Source organism: Mizuhopecten yessoensis, unplaced genomic scaffold (assembly GCF_002113885.1).
Source record: "Mizuhopecten yessoensis strain PY_sf001 unplaced genomic scaffold, ASM211388v2 scaffold9651, whole genome shotgun sequence".
Taxonomy (NCBI): domain Eukaryota; kingdom Metazoa; phylum Mollusca; class Bivalvia; order Pectinida; family Pectinidae; genus Mizuhopecten; species Mizuhopecten yessoensis.
In genome coordinates this window covers 2,347,022-2,363,414 of record NW_018408154.1, presented here as the reverse complement: position 1 = coordinate 2,363,414, position 16,393 = coordinate 2,347,022, and the positions used below count along the sequence as shown (strand labels likewise).

At 35.3% G+C, this 16,393-nt stretch overlaps 1 protein-coding gene across 2 annotated transcripts in view; it reads right to left on the bottom strand.

Annotated features, from left to right (window-relative positions):
- LOC110458596 (atrial natriuretic peptide receptor 2-like) overlaps positions 1-16,393 on the bottom strand; it is a 43,520-nt gene that overhangs the window by 18,091 nt on the left and 9,036 nt on the right. For both annotated transcript variants that reach the window (XM_021510367.1, XM_021510368.1), the window contains exons 3-7: positions 4,073-4,255; positions 2,706-2,867; positions 1,624-1,874; positions 781-919; positions 181-390 (exon numbers count right to left, since the gene is read on the bottom strand). In XM_021510367.1, coding sequence (XP_021366042.1) covers positions 181-390; positions 781-919; positions 1,624-1,874; positions 2,706-2,867; positions 4,073-4,255 — 945 coding nt within the window. The remainder of the gene's footprint in view (positions 1-180; positions 391-780; positions 920-1,623; positions 1,875-2,705; positions 2,868-4,072; positions 4,256-16,393) is intronic.

The window sequence follows — 16,393 nt, the reverse complement described above, 5'->3', positions numbered from 1 at the left end:
GCTTTCGTCAATGTTGTCCTTGTCCGTTGATGCTATATGATATGTATATATACAAATATGTTTTATTTTACTGAAGTTCTTGCGAATATTAAAAAACCCCACTCTATTCTATATGAAAGCTAAAATTTCAATGTAGCTAAACATTTGTTTTAAAATCAGTACAAGTCGAGCTGAGTTTACCTGTATCGTCACAGCCCGAGGCCGAAGAACACGTATTCGGAAGTGTATCCGTCGGTCGATGTCCCCCAGGCCAGGTTATAGTTTTATACGAAGTGTATGCACCATTTTCAATCGTTGCCACAGTTTCGTACTTTTTATTTTCGTAATGATATATTCCAAACATACGCATTGCCTGCCCCTTTTTCTGTATTTTGAAATTCCCAGATTTACCTGTAAAATAAACGTTTAATATCAACAAGATATATTGGAGAAACAAAGAACACGACATAATTGTAATTTAAAATCATGTTTATGTTATTTTTTTTTTTAATTTTTTTTAATTTTTCATTCATTTGAATGACTAACAATTTGATCGGATTGCTTCTCTGAAAAAGCGTGTAACATTATAGCGTTGTATTTACCTGTTGCTTTGTCACTGAATTCCATGGTCTTTCTGAATTTATTATTTTGTCACTCAATTATTTTGTCTTTTTATCTGTTTGCTTTGTCAATTTATTACTTTGTCTTGTTTTCTGACTGTTTTGTCACTTTGCTTTATTACTTTGTCATGTCATCACTTAATATATATATTTATAAGGCTGTAGATTCCTTTGTACTTACCAACGTAATGTTGGCCCATCCTTTTAATTTCATTAACAATATCAAGGCCTGTAGCGTTAGGGTTTGATGATATCGTTGTATTGTAATACGTAGCAAACATCACCACAGCGTCATACAAATAGAGCACAAAGTCATCAATCTGAAAAGGAGTGCATACATATCAAAAGGGTGGTAAAATAATAGTGTGATGCAATCAGCAAGGGACAAAATCATACTGATATCACAACTATTACATTCTTTGTCCTACAAGCGTTGGATGGATGGTTTCCATATTTATCTAATTGGTTCAATTTTTATTTATATATAATTTATTCAATTTACGTTTATTTTACGATTTCACTGTTACGATACAATTGAAAAGATGTATAACGTGGTAACGAATCATCATTAGTCTATGTATCCTATTTAAAAAGCTTTCGTTCAATGAATCCATTTTTAACCCAAGAATGTCAAGGGAAACAACCACGACAGCACTATTATATGCACTATGGCGGGATAAGCATTAATATGTCAACCTTAGCAACGACCTGGAGATGACCTAGTAAAGGTCTTCCCAATGTGTTATCTACACGTGGATGAAATAGTTTGTTTAACCATCACATAGATATAGCCCGTTTATAAGATGTCTAAGGTGAAACAAATTGTATTGCCTTTTTACATACCAATTCCACTTTTATGTAAAAAAGGGCAATAAAATATGTTTATATAAATAAAAGGTGAAACGAAATGCATATGGAATGAATAAACAGTTCATATTGGAGATGGTGTAAGAAAAAATGAAGGCTGATATGATTGGAAAAATGATTCGAGTTATAAGAATAGTGTATAGTGTTTGACACTTACTGTATTATTCGCTGTGGTTCCGAACCTGTTAACATATGACGATTTGATCATAGTCTGTGGGCCGAAGTGGAGAACTGATTCCATCATCTTTTCTATCTCATCTTTATGTGTGCCGTTAATCATGGCTGGATAATTGATCAGTGGGTTAAACTTACAGTAAATAAACATGTAATCACCACTGGCCATTCCGTTCTCCTGAGACACCAGTAGGAAGTCCAGTAGGAACTCACTCGGTACACAAAGGATGATAACTGCAATATCAAGGCATAGTCAATTGTACCAAGGCGTCTACATATAGGGACAAGATGGAACTAAATGTCAAAACAAACCACGAAAGGAACGGAGGAGACGTCAAACCCAGAGGTAAGACATCAAAACAGTAGCGATCAATTAAATATTAGTAGACGATAAAGAGACAATAGATAATCACTAATATATAACCATGTTAATAAAACTTACGTCTAGAATCTTAGGCTTTTTATGTTTATCTATATTTGATGAATTTGATGGGTTTGGTAAAATCTTCGAATGTCTGCCTACCTGCACACATAGGTTGTTATATAAACGCTATGACCGACCTTAACTTGATCTTCTTTCAATTAATGGTAACAATGCTTTGAGTAGTTCATTTTCCCAACTCACCAATCTCATTATGTACATATCATGCCACCTATAGTTTATACCTATCACCCTATCACTCCCGTGTTGTTAAAAGCATCCATGCTTGCTCTTTTTAATGTATTTATCGCTGTGAGGTTCATTTCATAATAAATACATTCATGGGGGCTTTAATTTGTATTTTCCATTTCTCATACTCGTCAATTTTTCCCTTTGAGACTACTGTGAAGCTTTCAATTAATGTCATTATCATATGGAAGTCGTGTTATATCTGTTTATATTTAGTCGAACAGTTCTCTCAACAGTTTGAAAATATACAATACAATAACTTGTCGTTTTACTTTCAGTTTAGAAGATGTTATTCTAATAAGCAAAATTTAGATTAAAAAAATAGTTTTTCGATTCACCAGGGATCGTTTCCGGCACATGCCAATATACCACCGTGACAGAGACTATTGACTTACTTGCCACTTGGTCCTTGACGTTATTGATAGCCTTATTCATTTCCAGTTTGGTGAAGTTATCTAACTTCTCCACCCGATGGATGAGGATGTCGCTGTCCGGGAATCCAGTGGAAATATAATGGGATATTTTCTTACATACCTCGTTCCCAAAGTATATCACACCTGAAAAAATATCAATAAGACTGATTCAGAATGGTGAGATCACAACTTTTATAAGAACGCCAAATAGATAGACTTTAAGGTGAAAAGGAGGGGAGATCCATTTTTAATAACATGGCATTTTGGGGTCTCCCATGGGAAAGAGTCGACCAAGCCTACGATCGTTGATATACGACATAAGAATGAGGAGTGATCAGTGGAAGGTGTCTTACTGTGGTGCTCCTAACGACCGTTAAATCCAGGAGAATTTCACCTCAGAATTACTTCTCAGTTATTCATTTGTTTCTTTGTTTTGTTTTTTGTTTTTACTTGCTTAATCTGTTTTGTTTTCTTTTTCGTCAGAAGCGAAGGGACTTTTTGGACATCTTGGCGTCTCTTCAGTTCCGATTGTTATCGTTTCTGATTGAAAATATGTTTTCTTATCTCTTTGCGTGTTGAAGCTATGTTCTATATCTCTACTATATTTCAATCCAAGATCGTAACTTCATATTGAAACTGAAGCATTATACAGAAAACAAAACGGGTTCAAAAGAGATTTGAATGAAAGAGTAAAATAGCTTTTGTTGATAACGGAGTTGAATATGGATGTGGTATTTCACCCTACACTAGTCCACTAGAGTTACTTTGTAACTGTATTAATACGCATTGTGATCAGTTTGTATAACAGTCGTGAGCAAGGTTATCTTACATGGCTAAATCTTATCTCGCGTCACCGGATATGAAAAAAATCGCTAGCCCACTATACAAAATAGTTTGAGTTAAAATATGTAGTTTCCTGCCGTCTGCCTTACGCAATTTAACTGTCTTTTTAATCAGTAGCAATAGACATCGCTCCATGGAAAGAAATAGAGCTCGCGGTGAGGATAGATAATTTTCTGGGGGGTTTTCTTCAAAGAAGTTATTGATAACTTTACGATATGTAGAAAAATCTGCTATAGTTCTCGTTGCTTTCGCAATGTCAAGGTTGATTTTTTTACCAAATTCCATGAAGTAAGATGCGGGAGAAAAGAGCCGTTCAGTATTTAAATATACGGGAGAAGGGAATTCTACCATCGTATAAAGAATTCAAATATATTATATAAAATCATTATAAAATATGCTCTATATTACGCATTGATAGGCTTTACTATGTACTCTCTCAATGAAAATATTCGGAAAACCAGGACATAATTTTTAAACGTGACATTGTACTTTTTTACCCTTCTTACCTATATTTTTCCAAGAATGCTGTAACAGGACCGTTGCGAGAGACCGTGTGAAATTCTGATATGTTCCAAAGGTAGAGATGAGTGTGGTTATTTCGTGGGACTGGAAGTACTCCTCTCCGACTGGAGTCCAAGTGATGATGGGGATTCCCCAAGCGGACACTAAGAGCGACACCACGTGGATTGCTGAAGAAAAGTAGCATATATATTTCTTACAACACCAGAGGCTTATATTTAGATATTAAAAGTTCCTCTTCCCGCTACACTGGGTTTTTTCCCAAATTGTTTACGCAGTAGCCTCCCCTATATTTCGTCTTAAATATAATTTTGTATCATAGTTTGGACCAGGAAACTTTTATTGACTAGGTGGCTCAGCCGGCTAGAAGAGAATATATAACAATTTGAAGTCCAGGGTTCGAATCCCGGTCTAGCCCCTGTGAATTGTTTTTACACGTATAACTCTTTTTGATTATGTTTTTTTCAATTAATCTTAATTATTGTTTTGTTTACAGAAATGATTTTTCGAAGGTATCATCTTGCCAGGAAAAAAAGTTTCCAATGTGTATGTTACAGTTTTTGGCAGTGGTACATAGATCCCAAAATGATGACAACTTAACATTTATTCAAGGAGCAATGTCGATTCCGAATTTCATAAAACAATATAAGATATTTTATTTAGAAATTAAATGAAATGCTATATAATATATCTCATATTCTGTGTATAAGATATGTCATTTAATTTTCTGTTATTCAATATAAAAGATATCTTTTATACTGTATGAGATATCTCATATAGAAATTAAATGAGATATCTTAATTAAGTATATAAGATATCTTATCTATTATATAAGATATCTTATCTGTTATATAAGATATCTCAAATACTATACAAGAAATCTGATATAATTGAAATCTCGTTACTATATGATATATCTATATAGAATGGGATTTCGTGGCATTAAAAATGGGGAACTAATTTTTCCCCCGGAGAAGCTTTCGAAGCACGTCTTCCAGAGGTTGCCATTTAACGCACCCTTGAGGTGGGCTCCGAAATTATGGCGACAGGGCCACGCGTTGATAGCAAGCCTATTGCCTTTTCTAGTACTAGATCCTCGAGAGATTCCGGTTGGGGAGACTTGGTTCAATTTTTTGTTAAACTATCGTTCCTATATAAGGTATCTTATATAGTGACGAGATTTCACATTATATTAGATATCTTACATATTATATCAATGACAAAAAGAGATATTCGGGTGATTTGACAATATCCTCTAAACAACTTTTAAGGAATATAAGAACTATTTGTTTACTATTTAGTATACAATACAAAGTGTCGTCAGAATGTCTGTTTAGTTTGATCTACTTTCAAAGTGATAGAATGCATGTTTTTTTTAAGGAAATCATATATCCCACATGATTGAGCATGCTATTAGAACATGCCAATACTGATGGAAGAGCGATCCTTCTGATGTCCTGTTTCGTGACGAAAGCCGAGCACTTAATTAAAAATCAATAAGTATTTCATACAAGTTCTATGTCATGTGTGTGGCCCTGTCCCTAGCACGAATATATTTACTTCCACGTTTACGTAATCTAATTAATTATCACCGGAACAATTCAACTTAGCTATGTCAACAGTGCTATAACAGGGAGGCGTTAATGACTAGATTACGTAGTCAGGATAATCGAAGTGTTCGTGTGTCCATGTGTAATTGATTGGCCCGAGCTCTACAATAAGACGTGACACATGGAAAGGCTTACGTCCAAGTGATTGTGTTGTCTTTACATAGTTTACCGTGTATATATTCACTTTATCAAACCGTGTACACGGACCGTCAGTGATAAGATTGTAACCAACGGTGTTTACATTCAATCTCGACTTCTTTCACCAGCCAAATACATGTTAGGATAAAATGCCCGCTAGTGTAACACGAACCTGGCCATCAATCTCCAACCCCAATCATTTCCCTTTGTCTATTGTATATACAGAGCTTAACCTTTCTTCGATCCATCTTTAGAAGTTAAATTAATTATGATATAAGTGTTTGGGGTCCATTGGTTCGTCATAATGTATAGTTCTGATTTATAAGTGGTTACACGACTTGTAAATCGAATACCGACCTACCCTTACCATGCGGGTCTAATGTTTTATGTAAAACCTAATATAGAGCCGTTTTTTCTGCATTCGAACATGTTTGCACAACCCGTTTATCTTGCGTAGAGTCACCAGTCACAGTTTACCACAAGAATAATAGAGATTAAAAAGCAAAAAATAATTTTTGTACATTCCAGGGGAAGATTTGTTTTATATCTTGTGACGTGCAGTCTGATGGTATGACGTGATGCGTGATAGACACAAAACGGATACTTCTGAATCACAACCTAATAGGAAATAATAGAACATAGCGAATTACCAAGAGTATTTGTTTAATATCAAAACGTATAAACGAAAGAATGTAAAATCATATATATTAACGTTCATATGCTTATTTCTATCGATATAAAGCAAATTCATTTTCCCTTCTTTAATATGCTAAGATACATCGACCTTCTACATCGATGGTGATTATAACCTACATAAAAAATTGTGGAAGAACAGTAATTTAAACAAAATTGTTTGTACCTAAATTCCATTTAAATTACTTAGTTTAATTTTAGTTATTTTAGGTAAAAGAAGTTCAGTATTCTCACCTGACAAGAAGACATACGAGCGCAAAGATCAATAGGATACCCCCAACACACACCAACAAAACGGGGAAAAGGACAAAACCATGGGATCACAACAATACTAATCATGTTTACTTGAAAAGTACTATTTAATATCAAATATAATCTTATACATCTCAACGCTTTACCTCGTATCTCGATTCGTTTTCTGTGTTATAGCATATCATATCATTCAGAACTACGTTAGGACTTGGCTGGAACTCATATGTTCTATGTGAAACAAACATACACTGCAACAAAGCCAAAAAGGCATCTATTTGTAATGTTACTTGTTTTCATTGTTATATCAGAATTTCATGACCAGTAATGTTCTGTATTGGAGTCTTAAACATTTCTGATACAGACATCATTGTTACGTTCTACCAACTTTTATGTCTTTAATAATGCAAAGCCTGTGATATTTAAATATAACTTGTTATTATGTTTGTATCGATGTTATTGCAATATCAAACCAATTCCCTGTCGAACCATATGGTTAGGAAGAATACATGAATGATAAAATAAGAATATTCAGACAAAATAAGAATTAAGCTCCATATTGATTGAACTAACGTAAGGCCCTTTTTTCAGAATGCAAAGCATATTATCTGTTTGAGGAATGATTATGTAATTAGGGTTTATCAAAAGCCATTAAACATCAAACAGTCTATCCTAGCGAAGCAGTCTAAAATTCTATGTTACAGACCAGCTACGTCTGTTTTCCTCACTGACGCCATATACTGTCGTTAACTTTACAATACAGAACCTTTTATAAACCTATCAATATACACTGTGAGCATGTAAATACTTCCTTATTTTAAATTCATTGTTAGACTACCATGGCATGCATTAGTTTATTGAATTCGCCATTGGTATAATACGTATTGCTTATTTCCCGCTAATCGTTTATTAATATTTAAAAATGGACCCATTTTCTCCATAAGAAATAACAAATGATCACATCATATCTCACATAATATCTCTTTGATATTTCAATCATATGATAACGTCAAGCTTCTTACAATATACAAAACCCAAGCTCGAACTCGAAATCGATCTAACTAGGGCAAAACATGAAAAATGTACAGGGAGATCTTCGAACAATGTTTAGGATGAAAGGGGCGAAAGTGCGTTCTGCCATGTAAGTCTAGGAAATATCCGAGTAATGTCACGTCATCATAGTTAACTACCGGGAAAGTGAAGACGAAACCACAAAGCACACTGATGAGCATAAACGAAAACATTGACCTTAGGATCACACAAACAAGGCCAAAAACATTGACCTTAGGATCACATAAACAAGGCCAAAAACATTGACCTTAGGATCAAACAAACAAGGCCAACAACATTGACCTTAGGATCACACAAACAAAGCCAAAAACATTAACCTTAGGATCACAGAAACAAGGCCAAAAACATTGACCTTAGGATCACAAAAACAAGGCCATAAACATTGACCTTAGGATCACAGAAACAAGGCCAAAAACATTGACCTAAGGATCACATAAACAAGGCCAAAAACATTGACCTTACGATCACACAAACAAGGCCAAAAACATTGATCCAAGGATCAAACAAACAAGGCCAACAACATTGACCTTAGGATCACTCAAACAAAGCTAAAAACATTAACCTTAGGATCACAGAAACAAGGCCAAAAACATTGATCTTAGGATCACAGAAACAAGGCCAAAAACATTGATCCAAGGATCACACAAACTAGGCCAAAAACATTGACCTTAGGATCACACAAACAAGGCCAAAATCTTTGACCTTAGGATCACACAAACAAGGCCAAAAACATTGATCTTAGGATCACAGAAACAAGGCCAAACACATTGTTTTTAGGATCACATAAACAAGGCCAAAAATATTGATCCAATGATCACATAAACAAGGCCAAAAACATTGACCTTAGGATCACACAAACAAGGCCAAAAACATTGACCTTAGGATCACACAAACAAGGCCAAAAACATTGATCTTAGGATCAAACAAACAAGGCCAACAACATTGACCTTAGGATCACACAAACAGGGCCAAAAACATTGACCTTAGGATCACACAAACAAGGCCAAAAACATTGAACTTAGGATCACACAAACAAGGCAAAAACATTGATCCAAGGATCACACAAACAAGGCCAACAATATTGACCTTAGGATCACACAAATAAAGCCAAAAACATTGACCTTAGGATCACAGAAACAAGGCCAAAAACATTGACCCAAGAATCACACAAACTAGGCCAAAAACATTGACCTTAGGATCACAGAAACAAGGCCAAAAACATTGATACAAGAATCACACAAACTAGGCCAAAAACATTGACCTTAGGATAACATAAACAAGGCCAAAAACATTGACCTTAGGATCACACAAACAAGGCAAAAACATTGATCCAAGGATCACACAAACAAGGCCAAAAACATTGACCTTAAGATCACACAAACAAGGCCAAAAACATTGACCTTAGGATCACACAAACAAGGCCAAAAACATTGACCTTAGGATTACAGAAACAAGGCCAAAAACATTGATCCAAGGATCAAACAAACTAGGCCAAAAACATTGACCTTAGGATAACATAAACAAGGCCAAAAACATTGACCTTAGGATCACAGAAACAAGGCCAAAAACATTGATCCAAGAATCACACAAACTAGGCCAAAAACATTGACCTTAGGATCACACAAACAAGGCCAAAAACATTGACCTTAAGATCACACAAACAAGGCCAAAAACATTGACCTTAGAATTACAGAAACAAGGCCAAAAACATTGATCCAAGGATCACACAAACTAGGCCAAAAACATTGACCTTAGGATCACACAAACAAGGCCAAAAACATTGACCTTAGGATCACACAAACAAGGCCAAAAACATTGACCTTAGGATCACAGAAACAAGGCCAAAAACATTGATCCAAGGATCACACAAACTAGGCCAAAAACATTGACCTTAGGATCACACAAACAAGGCCAAAAACATTGACCTTAGGATCACACAAACAAGGCCAAAAACATTGACCTTAGGATCACACAAACAAGGCCAAAAACATTGACCTTAGGATCACACAAACAAGGCCAAAAACATTGACCTTAGGATCACACAAACAAGGCCAAAAACATTGACCTTAGGATCACACAAACAAGGCCAAAAACATTGACCTTAGGATCACACAAACAAGGCCAAAAACATTGATCTTAGGATCACAGAAACAAGGCCAAAAACATTGATCCAAGGATCACACAAACTAGGCCAAAAACATTGACCTTAGGATCACACAAACAAGGCCAAAAACATTGACCTTAGGATCACACAAACAAGGCCAAAAACATTGACCTTAGGATCACACAAACAAGGCCAAAAACATTGACCTTAGGATCACACAAACAAGGCCAAAAACATTGACCTTAGGATCACACAAACAAGGCCAAAAACATTGACCTTAGGATCACACAAACAAGGCCAAAAACATTGATCCAAGGATCACACAAACAAGGCCAAAAACACTGACCTTAGGATCACACAAACAAGGCCAAAAACATCGTCTTTAGGATCACACAAACAAGGCCAAAATCTTTGACCTTAGGATCACACAAACAAGGCCAAAAACATTGACCTTAGGATCACAGAAACAAGGCCAAAAACATTGATCCAAGGATCACACAAACTAGGCCAAAAACATTGACCTTAGGATCACACAAACAAGGCCAAAAACATTGACCTTAGGATCACACAAACAAGGCCAAAAACATTGACCTTAGGATCACAGAAACAAGGCCAAAAACATTGACCTTAGGATCACACAAACAAGGCCAACAACATTGACCTTAGGATCGCATAAACAAAGCCAAAAACATTGACCTTAGGATCACAGAAACAAGGCCAAAAACATTGACCTTAGGATCACACGAACAAGGCCAAAAACAATGTCTTTAGGATCACACAAACAAGGCCAACAACATTGACCTTAGGATTCCACAAACAAGTCCAAAAACATTGACCTTAGGATCACACAAACAAGGTCAAATACATTGACCTTAGGATCACACAAACAAGACTAAAAACATTGACCGTAGGATCACACAAACAAGGTTAAAACATTGACCTTAGGATCACACAAACAAGGCTAAAACATTGACATTAGGATCACATAAACAAGGCCAAAAACAATGACCGTACGATCACACAAACAAGGCCAAATACATTCCCAATAAGATCATGACGGCTACCATTAACCTGCTTCTTTGGACAGTTATTTGCAAGATATCGACATGTTATCACCGTAGGTTGGGGTAGCAGGGTTGTTACTATAAAAAAAGGAAAGTTTGCTATCGGAAAATTTTGATTGTCTCGCTTATCGTACAGCTTAGAATTAAGCTGTTCCTATATAGGTCATGTTATAAGTAAAGTTCAGGGAAAAAGGTTGAGGTTAAAGAATCCAGCTAATGAGGGTATACACGATCGATGTGGTCAACACATTTCTTGTTATTTATTTAAAAACAACACATCGTCGATAGATCCGAATTTAAAATTGTAGAACTTGGCTAGGATTTTTTCAAGAGTCCTGAATCGCTCTTTAATAAATTCAGTTTCATATGAAAATAATCCTCAGAATGCAACAAATTAACCAGAAGAGGGGCACAGCTGGTTCCAATAGAAATGCCTACAATCTGCTGGAAAATCTTGCCACCGAAATCATATCAAAGCTACGGTCAACCAGAAACTCAATCATTTAAATTCGGATTACATTGTGCTTTTCACAAAATATGTTCAGAAATAGTCTGCGACCCATTTTTTAATTGGCCGTTCGGATTTCATGAACGGTGAAATTCTCGTTATAAGAACAAATACGTTCCTTTAAGCTGGTGCGAGGTGAGGTAATGTCACGATTTCAAAAGTCAAAAGTTCTAACAAAAGAAGAATTTTGAAGAAAGGATGTTTAAGATTAATAAAAAGAATGTGGTTTTTTTTCAAATTCTCCATTCCATTAGTATATCTACTTTCTACTCCATAGCAACGGCTTAATACATATTGGTGTATTGTGTCTCGTTTACCAATTCAAAACAGCCCCTAAATACAAAGTAGTGTATCGTTTGTACTACTTTATAACAACTCTTTAATGCGAAGGTGTGCAACGTGTCTAGTATTAACTACAACTGTGCACAATTTGTGTTCGTATGTAGTTTTCGCAAACAGCTTCGTGATTCTTGCTGCATTCCCTTCGTATGGAGCGTACCTAAACTCCTCAAGGACTTGATAATATGACCAATTTCTAGCCAAACTGACGACTTATTGCTCCTCAGTAATACTCCAAACTCTCATTCACTACAGCTTACTGCCACTAGAGTACTCTATCGTAACCTGTACAATCACGCCTTGTTGATACAACTTCAACAGGTGTAAACAAAGTTCCTATCAAACGTCACATCTTTCTCTGTCCAACATCGTGTTGTCTTTATCGTATATTGATAACGGACCACCTCTTAAGTACGCAGAGTTAAACGCACCGGTTAGAATGGTAGTGGAATCTATGATTTATTGTCGTTAAGACCACATGGGGTCCATCGCTAATTTTACAAAAACAAAAAACAAAAACGAACAAAGAAACAAAATGTCTTGGAACATCCTGTGTAATATATAGCTTTTAAGCCACACAGATAATATCAGATAGTGCATAATGGCTGAAGAACCTTGTGAGATCAGATTGTCAGGATATGGGGACGTTCGACCGTATGGTAGATTTAATACTGTAACTGTTCTACACTGAAAAGTCAACCCTATTCAAACACTACAAGTGAACGTTATAAGGCATTGTACTTAAGAAAACAAGCCATTTTTCCGATTTATTAGTGCACCGACAAATCTAATATATAAACATCACATACTTTATGCCGGGGATTTTTTGCGGTAGTGTAATGTTTGGGCTTTCACGAAATGATCAACAATGCAACAAAATCTTACTAGTGTCAGTCAATATTGAAAGAACTTTTTCGAGACTAAAGGCAAACAATAAAACAAAAGTACAAGTCACTTTGTTGACAGAAATCCTCGTAAACTGAAATATATTTCTGGTTTTAAGATAACTGTATATCACAATATGTCTTTACTATGTCCCTTTTTCTAGGAAAAAGATTAGGTAAAGAAACAATAATGCTAATTGAAATCACTTCCTCCACTATTTTTTTTTTATTTTTTTTTAGGATATATATTATTTTGGTATATAGACGGTATATAGATGTATGGTGCCATTAGAAATATAAGATTCTTCGCCAATATCTTGTAAACATTTATGGATATTGTTTTTCTGCCTTGGAACTAAATTCCAACATCTTGTCTTAACTTTTAACTGAAAATTGGATGTTCAAAATTTACAAATATTTTTCCTGTTGTTTTTGGATATGATTTTGTCTAAAACTTTCTCTTAGGGATTTCAATACCATTACTATAAACGTTTCCTGACATGGTGTTTTGCTTTAATAAATCGTTTCTGAAATGAATATTATACACTGCAGGGCTTTTATGAAAAAGAATTGAAGATGAAATAAAGAAAATACAATAAAAAACAGTGTTCTGAATGTAAAAGTCAGCGGGGCTAGACCGGGATTGGAAATAAGAGTTTCAGATTGTTGTGCTGTCTCTGTAACAGTCTAGTCCTGGCCTAACTGCGCTACAGTAATGTATAAATAGAAATAAAGGGGAGGTTACTGTATGTTCAAAAAAAACCACTACAGTGGGACAAGGATTCTTAAATAAAGAGTAAAATTTACCCCAGAAAGAATTTTCCATCCCGTTTATGCCTTCAACACATCGTTTACGTAATTGATCTGTTTACAATAGATTTGTTCATACATTGCAAAGCAGACGTCAATATCTACAAAATAATGCGCAACAGATTCCCCCCAGTTACCATCTTAATCCAAGACATACTATTTTATTTCAATCTCATCCTTTGAAGGGTAGCTTTTATTTCTTTCATATATTCTAGATACAATTACCAATGCAGGTGTTCAGAATCTTTTGATGAAATCTCAAAACCCCACAATCAAGTCAAATAGCTTAGTTGCAAATCCATAGACATCGGGATATTTCCTATTACCTCGTCATAGGTTGGACTTGTTATTCTAACTGTCGAAGACTGGGTCTGATGTTGAATATTTAAGTTAAGAACGTCAAGAAAAAATATTAATAAATGATATATTAGTTTCAAATACCACTTCAATTTACTTTATTTTTCAGATTATCTACCACAGTTGACATCGAAACCACAATGTGCATCTATTACCATACCCAAATATCAAACAAAGGAATGTGCTCAACGAGATAATGATGGCTACCGTAACACTTGTCCAGGGCCTCTCCTTAGTGGTTAACTTGTAAGTAAAGGTCGAGGTAAGCTGGTGATGCAGGGAGGCCTGTCTTGATTCAACGGTATATTCACATACTTTATATGTATGTAAATGTTTGATCCTTACTGCTAACAAAAATGTCATTTGAAATATTGAAAGAAATTAATTTTCAAGCTCTCGTTTTAATTTTTTTTTTCCTCGCTTGAAATGCATTAGGTTTGCAACAATTAAACAAAATTTGAATTTAAAATATTTTAAATTTCTTTATTTTATTTATATATTTTATTTTTATTTTTCGTTTAATGCATTCTTTTGAGGTATTTTAACTGATGATCAAGTGCTACTGACAATCAACACACTTTTAGGACACAAGTTAACTGTCAGTTATAAAGTGAGATTTCTGTAACTCCCCTTTAACGTTATACGGTATCAAAATGTCAATATTGAATGATATCTTTGCCATGCGCTGTACACAAATTGTTTCCATAAATAACGGTTATCGCATCTGTAAAACAAATATACTATAACATTGACATACACGGGGAAACGGCTCTTAAAGGCATCAGGTGCGCCTCGCGTTCTTATATTGAGAAATGATATAATAGCCTTCTCACCATTTCACACGAAAGTTCGAAATGTTCTTTGGTCTTTTGCAATGATAATCAAGATATTCCCAAATATAAACTAAACGTTCAAAAGAGAAAAATGATGGATCTGACATGGCGTTGGTGATGTCGATTTGAATCATCATTGCTTGTGCTAATAGCGACATTGTCTAGTGGTAGTCGATGGAGCGACAAAAACAACTGCTGGAAACTAATCTGTATTGCAAAATTGATGTCAAAAAGATCGAGCCATAACATTAGGATAAGGGATGATAAAGCAAGTGCAGCGACCCTGTCTTATATATACATCCTCTGTCAAACACAATAGCGGTGGTCAACCACACCTATCATATATATATACATTCAACCGAGAATCAAATTATTACCGATAGTTTCAGATTCGGTATGCGTTTTATTTGTCCGATTTCTGTTCATAAATTGCCGAGTGTTAAAGGTTTTAGACAGGGTCAAAAACCTCCAGACATAGCACTTTGTAATTCACTGTCGTTAGAGAATTCTACGGAGGTGTCGTAACAAAGATTTATTTAACTCTCGGCGTGTAAGCAACAAACTCGCACTGATAAACCCGTCGAGGTATCGACCTCGGTAAACAAAACAAATGAGAATTGAAAAAAATTAACATGGTATTAGTTTTCAACAACTACCAACTCCTCAACTACATAGATATTTAGCCGGAGAAGCTCTCACCATGGAGTCGTGTACGGGGAAACACCGGGGCTATCGGGACTATATCTAATCTCATTTACTGTTACGCTAATTGAACAGACTAGTTTTTACATAATGGCAATAATTCAAATAATTTTCCTCAAATGGTTTACTAACGAAAACTGTTTGAAATAGAAAAGTTGACTTTCTAATACATTTTTCACATATCTGTCTATAGGATAGATAGATGCGAAAGCAGTCACTTGAGTATGTTTATTTGTAAAAGGTTCAGGTGACATCCAGCGATAAGACGATATGAAATATATTTCTAAACATGTTTGTATCATTTGTGGCGTCATCATTAATATGACGTGGATTGCCTATTGTGATTTCGTTACAAACTGAGCGAAAATATTAAAATAAGATTTGAAAAACAGATACTGTATAGCGGTTATATTTAGCGGGTGTTTTAATTTCGCTATATTCGCGCTTTGACTAATATCTGCGAAAATTCTAAACACCAGCGAAATTATCGAAAATGTTAACCACTTTTACGGACCTTATCACAACATGTTGAAAATACTTATAACCCAACGCTGTTATGCAAGCTTAAATGAACTCAAATCAGATTATCACCGGACAACTGGGCAGTCCATGTGAAAAACAACACTTATAAATAAGTGGCCACAACATATTTATGTGTACACAGTAGGTGATTAATGGATTACAGTTTACTCCTACAAATGTACATACACATTTTATTTTCTTTCGAGTGAAGTCACTGGCGAATGACGACGTTCGGGATCAGTGTTTTCAAACGGTTTACCTGTATTTCGAGGTTTAACCCTTAAATGAAGACGCTCAAAACAGTAAGCACGACACATGGGATTCGGATGTACGGCGAAATTCAAACCCCGCGAATATGTACAGAATACGAAACCGCGAAATATTGACCCCGACGAATGTAAGCACTATACAGTATCACAGATAA